Below are 23,198 nucleotides of genomic sequence, written 5' to 3' on the forward strand. Positions count from 1 at the left end.
GGACGCGCCGCCATCTTGGGCGGCCGCCGGAGTCCCCGCCCGTGCCCCCCGCTCGCTGTTGTGCCCCTCGGGTGCTGAGGGGGCCACTCGACCCCCGGCAGCCGCTGCTCCTTCACCCGGTGGCGTTTCGGAGCTGACCCGGCGACAGGAAGCACCCGCGGCTCCTCCCTGTGCCCTCCCGCTCCTCCTCCTCGCCCATGTCCATTCCAAGATGGCCGGTAAGTGGGGCCGGCGGGCGGGCGGCTCAGCCGGGGCTGCCACCGTCCCTCCGAAACCAACCCCCTGGTATCTCTCTTCTGTTTTTCGTTTGTAGGGATCCCTTTGTATTTTGTGGATTTGCAGGATGACTTAGATGATTGTGAGTAACTGTTTTTTATTTTTCCGCTCCCTGTTCAGGCCCGCGCTCCCACCCCGGGGTCCTCCTGTCGCCCACTTTCCCTCTCCGCGTTTTCACCCCGCTGAGGGCGAGGGGAGGATTTTGAGGCAGTTCTGGCAGGTGAAGGGTCCCGGGGCGTTGGACCATCCCCACTGGTTCCAGCGGCCGCTGGGCTCGGTGTAAACAGCAGCTCCGACAGCGCCCGAGCCTGGGAAAGAGGCGCACGGGGGGACGAGGGCATCAGCCCCGCTCCTGTTGTCGGTGGGAATTAGGACTCTTAGCCCAGGGATTGCTCAGCTGCGGTGAGACTTTCTAAAGCTGTAGAGGCTGTGAGGACGCGTTTTCCGCTGCTCCTGCATCCCCGGGATGTGCTGCGAGCGCACCTCGGGATGAAGGGAAGATCTCCGTGTGTGCTCCGGTTGGATCGCACTAACCGGTGGGTTTGGGTTGGGTACCGTGCCCCGGTCTCAGAGCAGGGAACGGCTCCATCACACGCCGGTGTGGTCCAGGGCTGTCAGATCACACCTGTCAGATGTGAACCAGCCTGGTAAGCGCTGTGACTTCAGGAGATAAAGCTTTGACTGACAGTGATACGAACTTCTGCTGCCTTGAAAAGCAGCTCTCTCTGTGGGGTGGCTTCCTTGACACGTTGGATGCTGGAGTGACTTTTCTATTAAAAAAGAAAGATGTTACTTGTATTTCTCGCAAGACTTTTATTGTTTGATACCGCTTGGAAATGTGAGCAGGTGGACCCATCCCACCCACCTTCCCAGCTGAGCATGAGAAAGCTGATTTAGGAGAAAGGTGGTCTTCATGAACACCAGGGGAAATGTTGGAATACAACTGGGATCTAAAGTATTTCGTTTGGAAGATGTGCTCCTCTGTGGGAGGAGCTGGTTCTGTGGAATTCTGTTGGTTGTTGCCTTCAGCCTTTGAGGTTTCTGCTGTTCCCTAGTAGGTAGCAGTGTGTAAAATGTGAGAAGCAGACATAAATGCAAACTTCAAAGTAGTTTTCTTATGGGTTTTGGCCTTGGACCTTCCCTGGAAGTGTTTGTTGTCTGTTAGTGTTCACTCCTTGGCTGTTCTGTTTAGACTGTAACAGATTTGTGTGCTAAGTTGATTAAGAAGCTTGATGCTTGTAAGGCAAAACTCGAGTGACTAAAAATTTCCAGATAAAGACAGTTGGGCCATAAGTGGTAATTCATAAAATAAGTTATCCATTCCAAGATGAGCATGTAAATAAATGTACCTTTTAGAGCTTTATGAAAATCGAATTATGTGATTTAAAAATATTCTTTGATTATGTCAATTAATTTGGCATTACCTTTAGAATTATGGAATCAAAAGCTTTCTGTTGTAGCAGAGTTCAGGTGTCCTATGACTAAGATGCTGTTCTCCAGAGACTAGGCTAGCAAAGGGTTCAGGATGTGTTTTAGGAAAACCTCAGTGAAATAAATCACTGGAACTGGATTCTTACTTGCTTAAGTCAATTGGTGAAATAGTATCATGCGCTCTGAATTGTGTTGAAACAGGAAGTCTAGGGACTTATTCTGAATGTGGGAAAAAGTTGTAGTAAAATCTAGCTAAATTCAAGTGCAGCTTAAAACTTGTTTTTCACAAGATAGTGGGTCATCTGGAAGAAAGATTAACTTATTTATGCCCTTTGTGTAATTAATAAGAAAGTATTTAAATAACTTGTTTTTCCTTCAACAAACACCAGGAGGGAAAATGACCTTGTGCTGATTAAACCATTGTGCTGTGGGCTGTTATTTACTAGTTTGTGCTGTGAAATCTGAACAGTGACACTGGTGATGACATTGAATTGCTGCACTAGGTCCTGTGACCCTGAGTTTCTCACACCTCTGAGCAGCTTTTCAGCACAGTGAACTCAAGTTCAGCTGTGAATACTGTCACATTTATTTCTGTTTATAGGTGAACAGATTTCAAGCTCACTGGCTTGATCTAGTTAGAGGGAAAAATACTGAATAATAGATGTACCTGTGAAGGAACATTAGATAAGAAATACTAGTTCAGTATTTGGGATTTACTTTATAGTACTTGGTGTATTCTGAAACATGTGCGTACCCGTGGTGTCCTATTTTATGGAAAAAAAAAAAACCCAAAATTCTTGAGAGAAGACAAAATGGATTCTGCCATGATTATTCCTTACTTATGTGTCATGAGAGTGTATGGAAAAAATTTCAGGTATTTAACTCTCAGTCCTGAGTATAAGTAGTGGTGCTCTGTTTTCTCTCTGCTCTTGGAAGAACTGGTGTGTGCTTAAGTACTTTAAATGAATAATGGAGCTACTCCATGCAGTAAAATTAAACATGTACATCATGTTTACAAAATTAGTCCCAGGTGTAGTATTTTAGTCAAAGTTAGAACTGGGATTTATTTCATTGTTGTTTGAATTGGTATGAATTCTGAACTGTTTGAAGTGAATGAATAGCTTTAATTTTTAGCATTTCTAATTAAGGACAGGTGGGAACTAGGTAAAGCTAATTACAAGTATATTGATTCTAATCAGTCTGTCTTTGTATAACAGGTGATTAACCTAAAAAATCAGCTACTGAGTGTCTGGTCTGTGTGGAATTTCAAAAATATATATATATACTATAATTGCATAGACATAAGGATTGCCAGTGTTTGTTGCAACCTCAGAAGGGAAATCTGCAATCCTACAGACATTTTGTAACTTCCCCTGAGCTCTCAGGGACACAACAAGTTTCTTCTGAAGCAGCAAATCTGGATGTTCCCTCTTCAGATGCCTTGACTGGGGGGATGTCTTGGAGCAGATTTATCCCAGACAGACCTGGGCTCTGTAAATTGTTTACACTTGTGCAGAAAAATGTTTTGAACCTGACAGACCCTTCTGTAAGGAGCAGGCATGAGAAATAATAATGACCAGTGGAGAGGAAGTAAGAGTGTCAGTGCAATATGTCATCATTCTAAAAAGCTGGGAATAATTAGCATCTGTTTCCTATTGTGTGGCTGCGGGTTCACTTGTAGTATCTGTGTGCACATTTGAAATGTCAACATTTAATCCCACAGTTCTGTTTGTTTGAAATCTATTGAACTTGTTGAGTTCATTGTCTGTGAGAAAAGCAGAATTTGGAATCTCTGTAGTGTTTAAACTCACCTGAGGCTCCTTGGAGACCTTGCACCAATCTGCTTTTTTCCCCCTGAAGACCCAGATACACCATTTTTCTCCAAGTACGTCCAAATGATTTCCTCTTTTACTGAGCTGCATTTCTGAGAGTGTTTTGACTTTTGCTGAATAATTGGAAAGCAGAATTTTACATAGGAAATGTTGGAAAAAACCTGAGGCTTGGAACGGAGATTTTTTTAACATATAAAGTGATTTATAATGGGTATTAATGGAGTTTAGACCAAAGAAGTGACTTCTTGTCTTCAGGGGTTGTCGCTGTCAGCATATGTGCTGGTTTGTGAGATACTTCATGCATATGAGAAGCTGTGTGGGCAGATTTTGCATTTACTTAAGTGTGATCCCAGTTGCTCTATTTGTGTGAAAGAAATGTGCCTGGTTCTAGGTGTGCTTGGGACAGTTGTAAACCCAGAGCAGCAATATTAACTGCTCCAGTGCAACTCTTTCTGTGGAGTTCCTCTATCCTATAAGAGCATTTATGTGAAAGATTTGCATTGCTGGCACATTATTTCATATGGTTGTAGGGGTAAAGGGTTAAAATAGGTTTGACAACAAAGTTCTCCCATTCCCTTTCCTTTTCATGGTCATACCTCCTGCCTGTTGTCTGTGATGCTGTCTGTCAGACTTGGTAAGGCAAATTGTAACAATTTGAAGCTGCAAATACAAAAAAAGATTCAGAGAAGAGTGGGCTCACACAGAAAAAAGTCCATAGTTGATAGGTGCAGCAGGGAGCTCCCAGCATGTTCACAAGTACCATGAAGTTTTTTTTACCCAAAGTCTGTTTGATTTAGGTACATTTGATTTAGTAACTACAGTAAGAAAAATGTACCTCAGGAACTTTGAAACAGACATAAGAATTTGCTGGTTTAAAGCAATACAGTTTGAAATCTTCTATGATTGTTAAAATTACAGTTTGTTCTAATGGGACTGACTTTTCTTTTGAATGTGTGAGTTGGTTTGTGATGTGCGATTGTGTCAGCTGAGCCCTCTTAACTCAATGCATGTGGATCCTCCACTGAAAGGGCAAAGTAAAGTGTGTTTAAAGCCTAGGATTTTGACAGTCAAGTTAAAGCTTGAATTTACAAGTCTGTTTGCAAGTGTTGTACTTTTCATTTGATACAATTTAAGATGATTTTGTAAACTGTTTCCAGTGATGTGCAATTACTTTTCTTTTAAAGAAATAGTTACTGGTTTGTGGTGGTTTACATTGTAACATCTCTTGCTGATTCTCGGATTTTTTTTTTTTTTTTTTTTGGTTACTTTTCATGTCTTTCAAGTTGGCTTTGAAGATTATGGACCAGACTGTGATAGCATGAGGATAACAGCATTCTTGGATATTCCTGGCCAGGATAACTTAACTCCACTGGCTCGTCTAGAGAAATATGCCTTCAGTGATAATGTATTTAACAGGTAAGGGCACAGCAGGCATTATTGGTGGCACCTGAGTCTGAGGGCACTGTGCATGTTAAGATGTTTCTGTGTCTTTCATTATTCTCCCAAATACATGCATGATGGTATTTCTATTTGAATAGCTTGTAAAACACTTCCATGAAAAGAGATTTTCAGTCTTAGTTATCAATTAAGATCTCTTTATTCTATCTTTATTTTGTTGGTATGTGGAATGTTCAGAGAACAGCTTGATCTGTTTTATGGTGCCATTTACATTTGGTAAGTTCCCCTTGCATCCCATCTAAGTGTCACTGGATATTAAGGCAATTATTGTGTTCACTCCACAGGCAAATTATTGCCAGGGGTCTTCTGGATGTCTTTCGAGATTTCAGTAACAATGAAGAAGACTTTCTGGCTGTAATGGAAATAGTGGTCAGGCTCTCTGAAGATGCAGGTTTGAAAGTTTGCTTTTGTTTGTTTTTTAATTTGTATAAGTTATTTTACATAAATTGCAACATAGGAAGTGCTGACTTCCGATTTTGAGAAGGCAAGGAAGTTGATTCATCTAGCAGGAAGATCTGTCAATGAAAACAGATTAATTTTTATCTCTTGTTTTTGAAATATTTTGCATGGTAAATGTTAAATGAAAGGCCTATTCTTAGTATAGGGCCTGAAGCAACATTTTCAAGAAATCTGATTTATTATATCTGGTGTAAGTGGCACAGAGCAGTTGTGTATTTTAATAGTTCTTGTGCATATGTTCATGGTGACTGGATTTTCCAGCTTGTGATCTCATTTTATTGGATTGATTTGGGAACTGATCCCAAGTCTCTGAACTGTGATGATGTATGTAAGGCTATTCTGTTTTATTCAGCTTTCCTTTAAGAACAGGCAATCTCTCTGCTATTTTTATGTTTTGCTTATTTTAATTTTCCTCTGTTGTGAAAACAAAGAAAAATGCCCCTTTTTTTTCTTAAGGTACCTGATCTTCATTTCATATTTATTAATGTAATCTGATTTTTATTTCCAGAGCCAACTGTTCGCACAGAGCTGATGGAGCAGATACCTCCAATTGCCATCTTTTTGCAAGAAAGTCGACCAAAATTCCCAACAGCATTTTTTGAATACCTTATGCCCATAGTAGTGAGGTATCTCACAGATGTTAACAATCAGGTAGGAAATACAGACAACAGGAGTTGAATCCTTGGAAAATTCTGTGTGGTTCAATAAAATTAAGGCATATGGGGAAGAGATACAAGGAAATTCCACTTTGGATGATTGATATCTGGCTTTTATGTAGTGCTCTGTGTTTAGTGGTTTCAGCACATTCCTCTAGGGATGTCTGATTTTTTTTTGTGTTGTTGTTTTTGTATTTTTGGGTTTTTAATACTTCCCTTAGCAGATAATGGGAGACTTCAGGATTTGCCTGACAGCACATGGACAGAATCTGTTACAGGAGTCATGACTTGAAAACCCTGTCTTCTACTTCATGTTTTGTCTTATTTTCCAGATGTGATGAAACGTCATGTAATGATTATATTAAACTTTAGTATTTGTTGCTAATTCCTTATTTTAATAAAACGAAGACTTTTTTCCTGAATTTGCTTTTTTTAGCTTGTACCTGTGTGTACATTCAAAGGATAGAGGGTTTGTTGGTTCTTGTATTTGTAAATGTTGTTTTTATAGTGACAAACTGGTTTTGTGTGTTTGTTTATAGGTCAGAAAGGCAGGCCAGGAAGCACTGCTGATACTGCTGGAACAAGATCTTGTGGCTCAGAGTGACATTGAAAATAAGGTGTGTCCAATTCTGCTGGACCTTTCTGCTCCTGACAGTGATGATGAGTACAAGGTGGAAGCTGTCAATGTAAGTTGATAACATTAATTTATGGTGTTGATTAAGATGAGGTCCAGGAATAGAACTGACATTAAATAAAGTAAGCCATCAAACGTTTTGTTTTTATTCAGTAAGATATTTGGATTTTTACTTTAACAAAACAAGTCTTTAATTTTTATTCTGAATTTTTGAAAATACCAGATTTTAAAAGAGACCATCTTTATGCTTCAGGATCCTAAATTACATCAAAATAGTAGCTGAATAGCTTTAAAATACAATTGGTCCTTGGCAGCCTTTTTTAAAATTCTTGTTAGGGTTGTTACATTCCCCAGAGTGTTCTTTACATTTGCTTTACCAGGTTTCACAGTAATGTTGTAGAAATATGACCTGATCTCTGTTCTGAAGTGTTTTGAAAAAACATTGCCTGGTGACTTTCAAGAAATCAGTTGACTCCACAGAAAAGTTCTGGTGTGTAATTACATTTCAGCATGGATATCTGACACTTGACCTGTAAAATATTTTACCAGCTAGATTTTCCTCTTCCTTGTTTGGGAGTTGGGAATTGCTTAGACAATTTTCCAGGATGACATCTGAGCACCAGCTGCCTTTTAGGAGTTAGAAAATTTGTGGGAAAGTCCTTGAATGGTCTCTTCCTTAGTTGTTATTTAGCACTCTATTGGAAAGGTAAGCATTTATTCCTATAAAGAAAAAAAGCTTATTTTTTGTGAAGGTAGAGTGCTGCAATATTTTTTGAAAAATAAAAACAGAAAGATGAGGACTGTAATCTGATGATGTTTGTGTAAGCATTAAACCCCTGGTGCATGAGAGCCCCTTGCAAATACAAGAATTACAGCAACTTCTCCCAGAAAGTGGGAGCTGAAAGGAAGCACCCAACCCAAAACACATGATTTTCACAGCAGAAACATGGTTTGTGCTGGTAGTGGAAATTGATAATTCCTCTAAAAAAGCTCATTTAATGAGTGTGTTACTAACTTCCTTTAATTATGCACTGTTAACTCCTAAAATTCCTGGGCATCATTCCTGTAAAGTGTGCAGTGGCTCACATAAATAACTAATTTTTCTTGCACTCCCCTTTTTTGTCTTCTGCTGTATGGCAAACTTCTATTTTATTGTGATATCTGAGCCTACAGAGCTGGGACTGTGCATGTTTTTAAGTACCTGAGCTGTTAAAGACCAATGTCATACTTGCATGCTGAAACTTGGGATATTTCTAATATGCTTAAAGAGTGTGATTTTTATAAGATCTTTAGTGCAATGGAACTTTCGTCTTCTCCATACAAAATGCCAGTATTGCCACATTGCAAGCACTTTGAAAACAAATCTATTAATAAAAGTTCTATTTAACCAGATAAAAAAGACAAGGAATTAAATGGAGAAATGTTATGTTCTGGCATAGAATGATTTAAAGTAAAGCTGTGTTTGTGCTTTACATAAAACAGGTGTGTGGAAAAACAAATAATGTGTAGCACTTTCATCTGGTTGATTGTAATCACTGTCTTGCTCTCTGAGGTAATTTTTAGGAGGAATATTTGGCTGTGCTTAAAAGGTTTATAATTTTCTTCTCCTTACACATATTCCTTTCCTGATTTTTAGATAATCTGTAAAATGGCTTCTATGTTGAGCAGAACAACAGTTGAGCACATGCTGCTTCCTCGTTTCTGTGAACTGTGCAGTGATGGGAAATTGTTTCAAGTCCGAAAGGTTGGTGTATGTTCAACCCTAACCCCCTGAAAATGAATTTGTACACTGCTGTTCAAATGCCTTCCTACATAATTTAGTCATAACTCTAGCTGATGGACTTTCAAAGCATCTGGAAGAGAATTTTGATTTATTGACATGGTTCTAGTCTAGTCTCTGTGGTTCAGTAAAGGAACAGATAATAGACTTTGGCCAGTAGGTTGGGTCCAGTAGTTAAACTGGTCTTGCACATTTAATATTTTTGCACAATATTTTTTTGTAAGCTGCTGTGCTTGGTTATAGGATGGTAGCAACTTCTGTAATCTCTAGCATCTTATTTCAAAATTCAAAAGTAATAGACATTTGAGACATCATTTTTTAAAAAATAAATCTGTTATTATTGAAAGGAGAAATCCCCAAAGTGTAAGACTTACTTTAATTCATGTTTAAGTACAAAAGGAAACTTGTAGCATAAGATGTATTAAAATACTCGTTTAGACTTAAGGGTTGTGCCAAGCTTCAGCTTTGGTCTGCAACATAAGCTGCACTTGCTGGAATTTGAGCTGCTTTTATTGCTTTCTAAATTAGCACAGAGAGTGACTAAAACATGTATTAACACAATTCTATCTTAAATTATTTCAGATTTTGCCAACATCTTTTTCCAGCCTGAGGGGATGTCCCTTTTGCCTTAATTAGAGCTTCTGTAATGGCCTGTAAATGGCACGAACTTGAGACCTTGATTAAACTTTGCTTCAGTAAAGCACTTAAGCCACCTTGAGCCAGGGTAGTGCTGTCAGTACACCTAAGTCCTGACCCTGGTATCATGTTCTGGCCTGCTTTGGGCTTGACAGCTGCTGCTCAAAGTGATTTAAACTTTCATGTGGGTTTATTGTCCCTTCTGGTGGTTACTGGAGCAGATGATGCTCCTCATGCAGAAACCTTTACTACTATTGATCCCAGAGGCATGTGGAGTATGGACACTTGCTCCAAAGAGTCGTTGTTTGGATGAGTTAATATTACATGATGCAGTTACAGGCCTGAAATTGGAAGAGTCAAAACATGTGCAGTTGTTTGATGGGATAAATAATGCATGGTAGAGTTGATAATCAACCTAATGCCCTTGAAAGACACTGTGTTATTAATGACTTTTTATTTCTTAGATTTGTGCAGCTAATTTTGGTGACATTTGTAATGCAGTTGGGCAAGAAGCCACTGAAAGACTGCTGGTATGTAAAAACCGAATAAATTTGCAAGACCTGTATTTCTCAGTTCAGAAAGTTTAATAATGAGTTTCTTTATTGTCTTCTCTACAAATTAATCAGTGTGCATGCATTTTTTAATTGATTTGGCTAAGGCTGCGGTTGCAATTACACAGCAAAACTGGGAATTAAGGGAAATGCAAAGTTCTTGCTTTGCAAAATATGTTTAACAATGTAATTGACAGCATATATATGTATATATATGTACTTATGTATGCACACACATTATAGAAGTACTACTTTTATTTTTCCCTGAACTAGATGATCATCAATTCGATTATAATTTCAGGGAAAATAGGCCATTAATAATTCTTTCTATTCTTTCTTGCTGCAAATAGTTGTACACACATTCCTAATGGAGTAAGTGAGGGACAGATGGGTTTTTTCCAATTCCTTTAATTAGTGTATGCATTTAACCTGGCCCTGTTTCTCCTGTTCTTTACTTATTTTATTCTCTGAGTTGTCATTGTCTCCAGTTTTCAAACAAATACTTTGATATTGCTGCAGTCTTTGTTCAGTCTTTAATTAGTTTTGGATTGACTTATTTTTGGCAGATTCCCAAGTTCTTTGAGCTGTGTTCTGATAGTGTGTGGGGAATGAGGAAGGCTTGTGCTGAATGCTTTATGGCAGTGTCCTACACCACATCCCCAGAAGTTCGCAGGAGCAAACTGTCCCCACTCTTCATCAGCCTGATCAGTGACACCTGCAGATGGGTGAGTGGCTCCCTCTGGAATGGATGCCTCCTCCCAGGCAGATCCTAAACAAATAATGGGCAAGTTTAGTAGTGCTCTGAAGTTCATTTGCTGAGATCAGAGCTTAATGTGCTAAAAAATAATCTCTAATGAGAGAGTTTCTTATGTTTCCTCTCTCTCAGCAGTTTATAAATGTAAATACTCTTCTGAGAAAAAGTTGCTTGTGTTAAACAGATGAGTTGAAGTAAGAAGATGTCCTTCAAATTTATAACTTCGAGAAGATTTCTGTACAATGATTGTAGATATATGCTTAGGTGTATCACCCTTTGCTTAAGTGGCACTTATTTGGTAATTGGTTATATAAATGAAGCTGTTATATTAAGAACCAACTGGTTCTTACTGAAAATTGCACCAAATTTAAATTATTCAACTCTGTGTGAGTTGCATGAAGCCTGACTGTTGCTCTTACACCACCACAGGTTCGTCAGGCTGCTTTTCAGTCTCTTGGCCCATTTATTTCTACCTTTGCAAACCCTTCAAGTGCTGGTCTTTACATTCGAGAAGATGGGACACTGAGTATCCGACCACCAGCACAAGATGTGAATTCCAATTCCTGTCAGCCAAGCAACAATATCACTGTGATGTCTTCCAGTGCAAATGCTGCATTGCCCAGGTAAATCCTGGGAAAGGTGTGATGTAGTAAAGGGGTTAAAAAAAGGAGATTTTGTTGCTCATCAAGGCAAAAAATTTCAATTTGAGAATGCAGTTCCAGAAAAGGTCTGAAGAGTGAGATCACATATTTGAGTGTAAGCACCTTATTGAAAAATTCACTTTGGCTTCACAGGAAGGCAAAGGGAAAACTGGTGAAGTAAAGCATAGTGGTGACAAATTGTCTTTCTTTAGAGAAAAGCTTCTGTTGTTGCTACTGTCTTTTATTAAGTATTTCACTGAAAACCTCTTGTTACAGAGTACTTAAAGTTTTCTTTCAATAACTTTATTTCCAGCTCAGAACAACCAATGGAAATCAAACCAGAATCATCGACTGAGGAGGCTTCAGCAGAAGTTCGTTCAAAGCTCTCTGAGGACCTAAATAAAAATTCGTGGCAAGAAAGTTCAGATTGTTGTGCCAGCCGTGGAGAAGATGTGTCTGGCTTATGTCAGGGTGACAAAACTGCTGCTGGTGCCCCTGAAGGCACGAAGGAGAGCAGTTTTCCGGGGCTGAGCTCGGGGCTGCCGTCTGCCGAGGACGTGTTTAGCACATTCCTGTACTGGCGCCCTCCCCTGCCCGACATAAGTCAGGACCTGGAGTTGCTGCAGTTCAAGGCTGAGAAGCACAGCGAAGCCTGCTCTGTGCCATGTAATAACTGTGTTGCTAGCAGTGAAATAAAAAAGGTTCTAGAAAGCTTACAGGAGCACATAGATGATCCAGATGTTCAAGGTGAGACTCTATGACAGTAAAATTCTGTTTTCTCTGAGCAGGTTTTCTGGCCTTTCTTGGCTGCATTTTAATTAGCTTGGTCTTCATAGGGTGATGAACCTACCTTGAGTAGTAAATTATAGTAGAAGGTTATGCAACAGATTTTTTCATAAGATGTAAGTTATTTCTAGAGCAGCTGGGGAAATGCTCCTGGCTTCTGTTTGCATGAGAAATAAATTTGTCTAACTACAAAAGGGAAAAGAGCTTGTTAAAGACAGTTTTATCAGGTTCTGAGTGTTGTAGGTACTGTGGATTTAGTGACAGTGTTACAAGCTGAATTGATCTAATATTGGCTGACTCAGAATGGCCCTAATTTCAAGTTCTTCCTCATTACCCACCTGAAACAGGCCCTTTGTCAAAAGCATTGAAAAGATATTGGCCTGATAGTGTGATCTGTGCTTCATGGGCCAAATCCTTCTTGTCATCCATAGTCAGCTCAGTTTCTTGTTTCATCAAGTCTCAAGTTCTCTGCAGTAAAACACTGTTTCTTTCCAAGAGCAAATGTTTGCTAATACAGCCTTTGTGTACAGCTCATACTGGACTACCTTTTATCTTATTAGATGAGTTAATTACAAATTTACTGCCTTTAAATAAAGAAAGGAGACTAAATAACCATATTTTGCTTTATACAGCTCAGGTCCAAGTGTTGTCTGCTGCTCTCAGAGCTGCTCAGTTTGATTCTGTTGGTGACTGTGAGACCAAAAAAATGGAAGAAAGTGGTGACAATCTTCAGAACAAAATGATTTTGGATGAAGCAATGGTTTCAGGTGCAGCTTGCAACCAGGTACAGGGGAACACTCTTTCATCCCCTGCCTCCCAGGATGACATCAGTGACCAGTCAAGCACCAGTGTGCTGAAAACCACAGTAAGTACACGTTGTGCTCCATGTCTGAGCTGTGTGGGGTTGTGTAGTCCCTGGCATAACTGATCCACTTTTGATCCAAACCCTTTGAACATTACTAGACCACAGCTATCATAGTTGGGGTCTAGTAATTTACTCTACTACTTACTCTAATTAACAAAAGAAAAGCCATTAAGGGTTATCATTTCTGTTTGCACCCAAATGACCCAGGAGTTAAATTTTGGAGTAGTCTTGTACGGTTTTTTTTCTGATTAAATTCCATTGAATGTAATTTAATTTCAAGAATAAAAACCTATTTAAAAGTAACCAGCAATGTGTATGAATGTTGGGTTTGTGATGTTAGATTCCTTTCTTTAGAAGTAAATCTTAACTACTGCTGCCCCTTTTTGTTGCTACAGTCTGTTTGCCTCAGTGTGCAACTGTTGTCTTTTTATACTTGCATAAACACACTGAACAAGGCTCTGCCTGTGCAGGGCTGTTCTGAATCTGAGCTCTGTTGTTCTACCCTGTGATGCTTTGAAATAGCCCAAACAGCATCAAGTCTTCTTCATTTCACTACCTGGTACCTTCTTTTACAGGACTCAGAGGAACAACACAGAGGAACCAGTGTCTTTTTGAGGAAAGAGCAAGAAAATAATCCACCATTTGAAGATGACAAGTCAAAATTACAGGTGATAAAAATGGCATTTAATGGTTTTAGTAGAGTACTGGATATAGTTAATCCTACCCTTAATGCAGTGGTAGCTTCTGCATTGGATCAGTTGCAGAATGTGAAGGAATGCTCCAGAATTCAAGGACTGCCCTGTTTTAAATGACAAAATTAGAAACATTCTGTTGCCTTTTTGGTGCCAACCTGTGCAACCAAGGTAGGCACTGACTGTCCTGTTCTATCACTGATTTAGTGTTTGGCATCAGCAAAGAAGGAATTTTCAGCTTGGTTGATGCAAGGTGTTGATAAAGCCATAATGACTGCTCCTTGCTGACTGCTCTGTCCTAATGAGAGGATAAATAACCATTAGAGTCATGTACCCTTGGTGAGAGTAACACACACAAGGGGTGTCTTGTCTCTTGTGTTTTGGTGCTGGCTGATTGGTAGAACTGTAGCACAGCAGCTGTATTTTCTTTCTGCTCTTAAATTGAAGTGTGTCTGTCTGTAGGACATCATCCCTCAGCCTTTACTGGACCAGTACCTGTCCATGACTGACCCTGCTCGGGCCCAGACCGTTGACACTGAGATTGCCAAGCACTGTGCCTACAGCCTGCCTGGGGTGGCCCTGACATTGGGCAGGCAGAACTGGCACTGCCTCAAGGACACCTATGAGACACTAGCTTCAGATGTACAGGTAAGAAAAGAACGTTTTGTTACACAAATCAGAATTTTGAGGAGGAGGTTTTTTTCTTCAGTCTGTACTGTAGTTATAAGATCGCATAATTTCATATGGAGGAATAAGCGCTAAAAATATAAAATTCCAGATTTAAATCAGACTTCATAAATATGATTAACACTTTCTACTAGCCCTGTTTGTCCTGCTCTCTCAATCCTCACACAGGGTAGTTCAAAAGCTTGTTTACTGTAGTCATGGTGCCTCACGTAGTTCCCTTGCTGCCCCTTTGCAGTGGAAGGTGCGGCGCACTCTGGCTTTCTCCATCCACGAGCTGGCTGTGATCCTGGGGGATCAGTTAACAGCTGCTGATCTGGTGCCAATTTTCAATGGCTTCTTGAAAGATCTGGATGAAGTGCGTATTGGTGTCCTCAAACATCTCTATGACTTTCTGAAGGTAGGAAAATGTAATAAATTTCTCAACATAAAATTTTTTCTGACTCCATTATATGAAGAGTTTTTGAATGAGCTGTGCATGTCTCAGTATCTAATCAATGTTTAGTATTTTGCAATGCTACCATTTTGTGTGTGTGTGCTTCTATTCCTTCTTTTAATGTGCCTCACTTCTCTTTTCTCTCATATCCCAACAAAATACCAAGCTGAAAACCCGTTGTAAATGTGGTTGCAAATGCTGCTGGCTGTTTTAAACTTGAAAAATTGGCCCAGTAGCAGTTTGTTTTTGGGGCTGGGAGAGAAGAGAGCAGATCCTGGTGGGCTGCTGTGGAATACACACAGATCCTCAGCTTTTGGTTACTCACTGTCATGCCTGGAGATGGTGCTTTGGGTTTTGCTAGAGGGATGACTTCTTGTACTTTGGATGTCACTTGTGTGTGTCCAGGCACTCAGCTGACTCTGCACAGTTTTTAGGAAGCACCTTGTCATTAGTCACTTGCTTTTTAAGTAGGAAAATGCACATAGTTGTGACTAGTGACACACCAGAGAACTGCAAGTCTGAAGTTTTATCAGTTTTATACCAGTAATGTTTTTCCTTTAGCTACTTCATGCAGACAAAAGGCGAGAGTATCTTTACCAGCTGCAAGAATTTGTGGTGACTGATAACAGCAGGAACTGGAGGTTTCGTTACGAGCTGGCAGAGTATGTAATTTTGTTAACTTCTGATTTTTAACCTGTATTACTAACTTGGAAATAAGTAATTACATTCAGAAGTTAGCACATCTTGATTAGAAGCTAAAAGTTTACAACCATTCTTTAGGAAGGAAAAAGCCACTGGCTGTTAGGGTTGTTTGGGGGGAGTTGAGGGTGTTTGGGTTTTTTGGTGTGGTTTTTTGTTTTTCACAAGTTGTGCTGTAATGTATGACTAAAACTTAAGTGCCTGTGATTTTACTAAAATGGAGATCTGGTTCACTTGCAGCTGATGAAGCATGACAATCTGATAGATACTATTCAGTGAGAATTTATTAGTTCATGACTCCCTTGCAAAAATTAGTGAAAGGCATGTAAAAAGTAATTTTTTTAAGGTGTAGGAAAGAAAAACTAGTTTTTAAAAAACAAGCTGGGATTTTTTTGGTACTTCTATAAGAGTGGGTATATAACAAAGGTAGATTAACATCCCACAGTTCTTTTTCTACAAGCCCTGTTGATATTTTCAGCACCATTGTAGCCATAGTTTGCAGATAAACTCTGACCTTTGTGTTTATTTTGTTGCTGTGTTTGGGCTGTTGAGGACTTGCTCTCCCTTTGTATTTTGGCACAACAAACTCACAGTGGTACAGAAGTTACACAGCAGCTCCCTGAGCCCTGGTGGGGAGCTGCCACTGCCTGGGCTCTTTGTGGCTGGAGTGAGTTCTGTGTGGTTCTGTGACAGGAATTATTTTCTGAAATGTAGATTTCTACATTGAGGTAAATATTCAGTGTTTGCTTTGCAAGAATGTACAGGGTATTGTTTTGAAGCTGAAAAAGGCTTCTCATGCTTATGTTTGTAGCTTTGGTTATTCTTTTGGATAATGTTGATACACTGGTACATGTAGTTTGGATCACAGTTTCTCTGGGCCTCCCTGATGGATTAAAGCCTGTACCTGTAACAAGTGAAGAGAAGAACAAACTGCTCAAGGGCTCTGTAGTAACTGGTGCTTTGGTGCTCCTACCCCACCTGTAAGAGCTGGTGAATGGCAGCAGGCTGGTGCTGCACTTGGTGCAGTAATGGTTTCCTTTGTGTTCCAGGCAGCTGATCCTGATCCTGGAGCTCTACAATCCCAACGATGTCTTTGACTACTTAAGGCACATTGCACTAACTCTGTGCTCCGATAAAGTTTCAGAAGTTCGGTGGATCTCCTTCAAACTGGTAGGGGATTTAGTTCAGTTCCTGGCAGGAGAGCAGGAAAATGCTCCTGGAGAGGGTACCTGAAATCACTGTTTTATCAGACAAGTAGGGTGAATAGGGACATTTTGATAAACACAGGAATCAATATGGAAATAAGTGAAGTGGAAAGTTTATAAAATATTGAGTTGTCAGACTGCCACAGATACTGAAATTTTTCTCTGTGGTTGTATGTGAATGAGAAATCCTTTGAAGTGAATGTAAGCCATTCTGGGGAAAAAAAAATCGAAACAAAACACAGAACAACCAACTTCTGATCTTTCCTCAAAGTTGATTTGATTTGTTATGAAGCCTACAAGCAGAGCTGACTACATTGAATACAGTGTCCCTTGTAGCATTCAAATTAAGTCTTTTTAAGTCTAAGGGCTGAAGCTGAAGTTTCATTTCTTCTTTTTGTTCCCCTCCTTTTCCCATTCCTTTGGCTCACAGGTTGTAGCAATATTACAGAAGTTCTATGCAAACAGTGCCAATGGCCTGGGATTAAATTTCATCAATGAGCTCGTAGTGCGGTTTCGTCACTGCTCCAAGTGGGTTGGGAGACAAGCCTTTGCCTTCATTTGTCAGGTTGGAATGTTCTCTCTTTGTTTCTATGTGTATATTAAAATTGGGGCTTTGCAGCAATGTGGGCAATATTGAAATCTGACTCACAATATTTTTGGTTATTTTTGGTTTGGTCAGAGTCAGTGTGGTCTCAGTGCTGGCATCTGGCTGTCCCACCACAGGCTGTATCCCTGGCTGGGTCTGTGCTTCCAGCTGCCACAGCTGATCCTGTGGCAAAGCCAAGAGTTAAGTCCCAAACAGAGACAGATTTGTTTAATCCTTGGCCATGCTAGGCTAAAAGATCACAAGAGCTCTTCACACCACCAATGGGTGCTGGATGCCAGAAACTATTTCCCACTTTATTGCCACCTCACCCCATCCAAACCAAAAATGCTTACTTGGGTAGCAGTGAGGAGCAAGGGTTGAACATTAAAAGGGAAAAGGGTGATGACAGGCAAGAGAGCAGCATTTCCTAAAACATTCTTGGGAGAAATTAATCTGTTCTTCCTGGCCCATCTTTGGCTGAAATTCAAAATGGTAAGACATGGGGTGGGGTGCTCTTGTTAAGAGCCTTTTTTAACAGGGCAAATTAAGGACAAGGTGGAAAGGAATGGCAAATAGTGTAATTTTAACGTAAGTCTTGCTTTTTCTGTTGTGTTTTTCTTGTAGGCTGTAGTAGAAGAGGAGTGCATGCCTGTGGACCAGTTTGTTGAACACTTACTCCCCAGCCTTCTAAGCCTTGCATCAGATCCCGTGCCAAATGTCAGGGTCCTGCTCGCCAAGGCTCTCAGGCAGACATTGCTGGAGAAAGGTGTAGTCCTTCATTTCCTTGGAAAGATCCAGCACCTCGAGCTCTCCTCTGGCAGCACAGCTCTAGCAGCTCAGTCGGTGCAAGGCTGTGGAACAGTCACACACTGTAATCTAGGATGTGAATTCAGATTTGGGAGTACTGGAGTGGCTGGAAGGTGGGATGCTGATGCGAGCGGCGCTGCAGGCGCGGAGCGGCCCCGCGCGGGGGCAGTGCGGCCCCGCGAACCGCAGCGCCGCGTTCGGGTCCGCCCTCCTCCCGAACGCCGGTCTGGGTTACTCTGCACCTCCGGTCTCATTTGTGTGCTGCCCTCTGATTGTTCAGAGGGAGAAGCGCAGAAATCTCTTATCTTTTTTTCAGAATTAAGTATGGAGAAGGGTTTGGAATGCATTGTACAGCAGCAGCTTCCTACTGCTCATTGATATGTTTCTATTTAGGTCTCAGCAAAAATCTTAGAAGTATTTAAGTACCTAATAAGATGAATCAGAAGCAGCATATTTTTCTTTCTCTGTCAGCTTCCTTAGTTTCCTGTAGTTTCTGTAAGGAGACTATAAACTGGATAAGCTGCCCCAGATGGTTTTGGCATTCTCTGTATTTCTGCACTACATATGCTCTAGAGTTTATTCCTTTGGATTTAATTAAAATTGTCTTTTTTTCTCCCCTTATTCCAGCTTATTTTAAAAGTGTTGGCAATCCTCATCTAGAAGCTGCAGAAGAGACCATTCTAGCCCTGCAGTCTGACAGAGATCAAGATGTGTCTTTCTTTGCCACCATAAAACTGAAACAGGATAACATGGACAATATCACCATTGAAAAACAAAACTAAAGGGCTGTTGTGCAGTGAAGGCTGAACAGCAGGACGGTTTTTCACCTTGTTTCTGTTAGTGTGAGTAATGAGGAGAGATAAGGTGGGTTTTGTTGAGCAGGAAAGGGGGTGTTGAGAAATGTTAGTCTTCATTTCATGACCTTGTTTCATCTACAGCAGTATGTTTGATTCCTGTGAGTAATTCCTTCCGTTTGGTTTTCCCTTTATAAATTGAGGTGATAACTCTGACCTCACCTGCACTTCAGTATTGTCTGTGAAGTCTTACACCACACACTGTGTTTAAGCATATTTTGAATTTACATTTCATTTTTTTAACAAAATATTTCCGTTAGTACAACTTTGCTATGAGTTCAAAAAGGTGGCTAAATCTTAAAATTTGATTGTAGCAAACTTTCCTGAAGCTGTTCCTTCCTCACTTTTATCTTTGTACTGTTCCACTTACTGCATTTATTTGAAAAAAAAAAAGTGTATATATGTGAATAGTTTTGAATTGTAACAAAAAATTATGAAGAACTTAAATCTGTATCAATGGGAATAGCTCAAAAATCATTTCATTTTTAAAGTAGTTACACTGCTAGAATGAAGTACTGGTCACACATTTTTATGTGTGATATTTTTTAAAACACAGAGAGCTCAACATTCTTTGTATATTGTGAGGTTTCTCTTAGCTTGTTCCTTCTGAGCTATACCCTTACAGTGTTAAGAGATAATAATAGCAACATTTCTGACTGCCCTTACAGGTGTTCACAGGTCAGTTTTTGTTGCTGCTGCCTCTCCCAGGAGCAGGCAGACTGGAGATCTCCTAAGTGGAAAATTCCTCATTCTGCCCCAGGAAAGGTCACTTGAGTTGAGGGATTCAATTCTGCAACAGGAGCTGGAGCTGTACAAGGGTATTACAGAGAGATACAGGCTTGAGTCTGTTTGTTAAATGAGGTGTGCATGTAGAACAAACACCTTTTAACCTGCCCAGTGGTTAAACCCCAAACAGCTTTTCCTAAGAAACAAAGGAGTGCTAAATTCTGCAAAACCCCAGTACAGAAATCTTCTGGGGAAAGGTGGTGCCACAGTTTGTTCTGCCACCTCTGTGGGTAGTAGGGCAAGGTCTGGGGCAAACACCGAGTCAGACAGGTTAGGTGAAGTGGGATGTCTCCTGTCTGTTGGAACAGGGGCTTGGAAGAAAGAGCACAATTGTGTTAGTCAAATTCAGTAGCCTCAGAAAAATTATAACGCTTATACTCCTGCTGGACCCTGTCTTCTTTTGGATCCCAAATGTGCAATAATGTGGGTCCTGGGAAAAAATAGTCTTTTTTAAATTGTGGATTGAAAGTTTATCCTGCTCAAAAAACTAAATTATTATAAATTATAAATTAATGAAGTGGTTTCATGTAATCACAGTTACTTTCTTCCTGAGAGCAGAGTCCTTTTGCCTCAGCAGACCTGTGTAAATACTCACCAATACTCACCCTTCTTTCATGTTCCATAGTAAGTAGCTCACATGGGGGAAGGTTATCACACCTGTTTTGGTTTTGTTTGGATGTGGCAGTACAGTGAGTAGGTTCCTCAGCTGGGTTCTGTGTTTTGGGAGGGCTCACTTTTGTATGAGTTAACCAGTCATGTATTATAATATGTACAGTATTTTTAGCAAATTGTTTTCTTGTAAGATCACAAAATGCTCTTTGGAAGTTGCAGGCAGAAACACACCACTGCTATTGCAGCAAACAGTGCAAACTCTGCAACATTCTACATTTAATTTTTTACAGTTTTTTTGATAATTTAAAACAAATGCTTCTTCAGTACAGACTTTTTATGATTGCAATTTCTTAACAAAAAGACCCCTCAAGTTAATTTTTTCTAGTTCTAATATCTTTTTCTAATGCTGGCATTATACTGATATTTTCTAACAGTTCAGATTTTCTAAGGCCTTTCTGACAAGGTTTCACTTCTGTTTTTTATTATCAGTTCATTAAATTTCTCAGCACTGAACAGATTTTTTTAACCGTGTGTATATGTAAGTATGTTTGAAATATACTGTATATAAATTAAATACCTTGAACGTTAACCCAACCCAGGTCTGTTTGTCAGATCACCTTCAATAGTTACCTTGACTTGCAATAATTCACTGGAAAACACAAGCTTCCATAGTTTTTAGCATGTTTGGTAGGAGATTTTTACTAGGATGTGTGTAAAGGGTAAGCCACCAGCTATAAAAGCTCACTAAAAGGCTGAATAAAATTCCTTGTTTTTAACAATATTTTAGTACCTCTCTGGCTCCCAAATTCAGGTTGGTTTTGAACGAGGCGATTTGAGTCAAGCTTTTAAAACCTCCTGTTACAACTCCACAGTTGCATGTCCTAATGGGGGCCAGCATAGTTCTGGGGTGGGTTTTTTGTAGACAATGTGCAGGTCTGTTACCCAGATTTACCCTCTGTAAGTTTGTCCTTTTGGTTCAGTTTTAAACTAGAAATTATTTCAGCATGACTAAAGGCTGCACTTTGTCTTGTCCTAGACAAATGTATGCAATGAGTGTGTTCATGTGCAGTTCTCTGGGTTGTTTAAATTATGCAAAAATATGTATTTAAAAAGCCAGGTAGAGCAAAGTTAGGTAGTCCACCCAAGAATATCACTTTTCAGCATTTCTAGCTAAGGAACATGACAGTAACAGTAGTTGGTGCAATATTGCTGGGATGCTGTAGGGAAGGATCCAGCACTTGTGATCCAAAGCATGTTGGTCATGTTGCTTAGGTTTGAGCCTCACTTGTGGCCCTGGTGGGATGAGCACGTGGCAGCTGTGTCACTACACGTGGTGTTCAGAGCACAGTTAAGTGGGGACACTCTGGAAGTGTCATTCATTTGTCAGAATAAAGAATCTATGTAACTTTCTATTTGTATTTATCTCAATAAATCCTGTGACTGTTTTTTAAACCAGCTTGTGTAACTGCTTTTTGTCATGGGTGAGATGTGAGTGCACTTTTTGGTTAATGAAACCTGTCCCATGTGTAAGCACTGTTGACTGTCAGACCAGGACTGAACGTGGAATTCTTTGTGCTGTGCAGTAAAAGAATCTTTAAAATGTGCCATCAATTGCTGGAATTTCCCCTACCTGTGGGGATGTAGGACTTACAGGGAAGTCTCCTTCCAGGCTCAGGCAGCACCTGAGCAGAGTTTTGTGTTCTTGGCAGCTTCACACCACGGTTGGTCTTGTCTTACCTGTGAACTCCAGTCTGCTGCACGTCTCCCTCTGTGAGCTCAGTGTTGGAACTTGGGAGCAGAGACCTGTTCTTGCTTTGGCATTGCATAAACAGCTTTTTAGCTCAGGGAATTTTTAAGGAGAGAGAAAGAGAAACTGTTTTTACACCTGTTCCATATTTATCAATAGACAGCAGAGGCTCAGAACACTGTTGGCAATTGTTACAGTCCCTTCTTAAAGTGAACCAAATGAACAGAAATTGTTAAATGCCAGAGTACAATACAGCTTCTAAAGCCCAACTGCCATCAGGAAACTGGTGCTGATTGGGCTTTTACATATTTTCCTCTTGCTTAGGAAAGAGAATTGTAGTCAGCTTGCAATCTTCCTGACATTGTTCCTGATGGAAGCAGACAAAAAGTACCAGTGAAACAGAAGGGCTGCAATTTAGTGAATTTATGCAAAATACAATCAGCATTCAAACTGGGAGTTACCAAGCAGAAATGTATTGATAGAAAAGCCAAAATACTTTGTGCATAAAATGTGAAATATTTAAACAGGATTTCAAAGAGACTCCTGGAATTCCCGTAACTCTAGGCCAGGTACGATTCAGGAGGAATTTTGTCACTGTCAAAGCTCATGAGGAGGGGCAGAGGGGCTGTGATTTAGTCCCCAGCACTCAGGCCATGCCTCCGTGTGCTGCAAACCAGTGCAGCTCTGCTGTGGCACAAGAGCTTGGAGCAGTGAGGAAAAACAGAAACAGCTTTTTCAGAAGAGTGATTAGCAGGGAGGATGATTGCTTATGAGGGATGGCTGCTAAGGATCTGTGGAGGGATGGAGAGGGAAGAGCAATGAGGAGATGGCAAAGGACTGAGAGAAATGGAACAGCAGATGAGCTGGGGCATAAAATTCCAAAGGTAGTCTGTCTGTAGCATGTCCACACAGTCTCTCCCTTCATTTTCTGAATTTGCAGTGTTGTTGAGTTGTAACCACCAACTGTGTTCAAAGGCAAGCAGAAGCCAGCAGTGAGCTGTGCCTGAGGATCTGCTGACCAGTAAGGTTTAGGTAGGGTGGTGGTTTGCAGAGGGGAGCCAAAAGTTATTAATTTCCTACTCTGCTTCCAGCAGCCTGTTTAGGTTGGTTTGATGCCTAAGCCAGGCTGCAATTGAGGTTTGTGCTTTGGTTTCCCTTTAGGTTCCAGTTCTCTGTACACTGTTCTGTTTGCAGCATTTGCTTGACATGACTGTCTGGTGTGGGTTGCTGGTGTTTTTCTGGAATTCCTGTGTGTACAGGAGCTAATAAAGGAACTGTCAGCTCAGAAAGCCCATAAATACAGTTCTAGTGGCTTGGGACAAGAAATGCAG

At 40.4% G+C, this 23,198-nt stretch overlaps 1 protein-coding gene across 2 annotated transcripts; it reads left to right on the top strand.

Annotated features, from left to right (window-relative positions):
- Positions 1 to 85: 85 nt before the first annotated feature.
- Positions 86 to 21,572, top strand: LOC100224823 (serine/threonine-protein phosphatase 4 regulatory subunit 1). Of its 2 annotated transcripts, XM_041720233.2 has the most exons (20): positions 86 to 218; positions 314 to 358; positions 4,823 to 4,955; positions 5,282 to 5,388; positions 5,965 to 6,107; positions 6,652 to 6,798; positions 8,383 to 8,490; positions 9,627 to 9,692; positions 10,280 to 10,438; positions 10,897 to 11,090; positions 11,422 to 11,855; positions 12,527 to 12,759; positions 13,335 to 13,427; positions 13,914 to 14,099; positions 14,374 to 14,535; positions 15,133 to 15,233; positions 16,320 to 16,440; positions 16,906 to 17,040; positions 17,686 to 17,827; positions 18,496 to 21,572. In XM_041720233.2, exons 1-20 carry the CDS (start codon positions 212 to 214, stop codon positions 18,648 to 18,650), a joined length of 2,871 nt encoding a protein of 956 aa, XP_041576167.2. In that variant the 5' UTR covers positions 86 to 211; the 3' UTR covers positions 18,651 to 21,572. The 2 variants fall into 2 exon arrangements, with proteins under 2 accessions (XP_041576167.2, XP_012425757.5); XM_012570303.5 differs by lacking the exon at positions 314 to 358.
- Positions 21,573 to 23,198: the final 1,626 nt, after the last annotated feature.

Source organism: Taeniopygia guttata, chromosome 20, assembly GCF_048771995.1.
Source record: "Taeniopygia guttata chromosome 20, bTaeGut7.mat, whole genome shotgun sequence".
Classification (NCBI taxonomy): Eukaryota; Metazoa; Chordata; class Aves; order Passeriformes; family Estrildidae; genus Taeniopygia; species Taeniopygia guttata.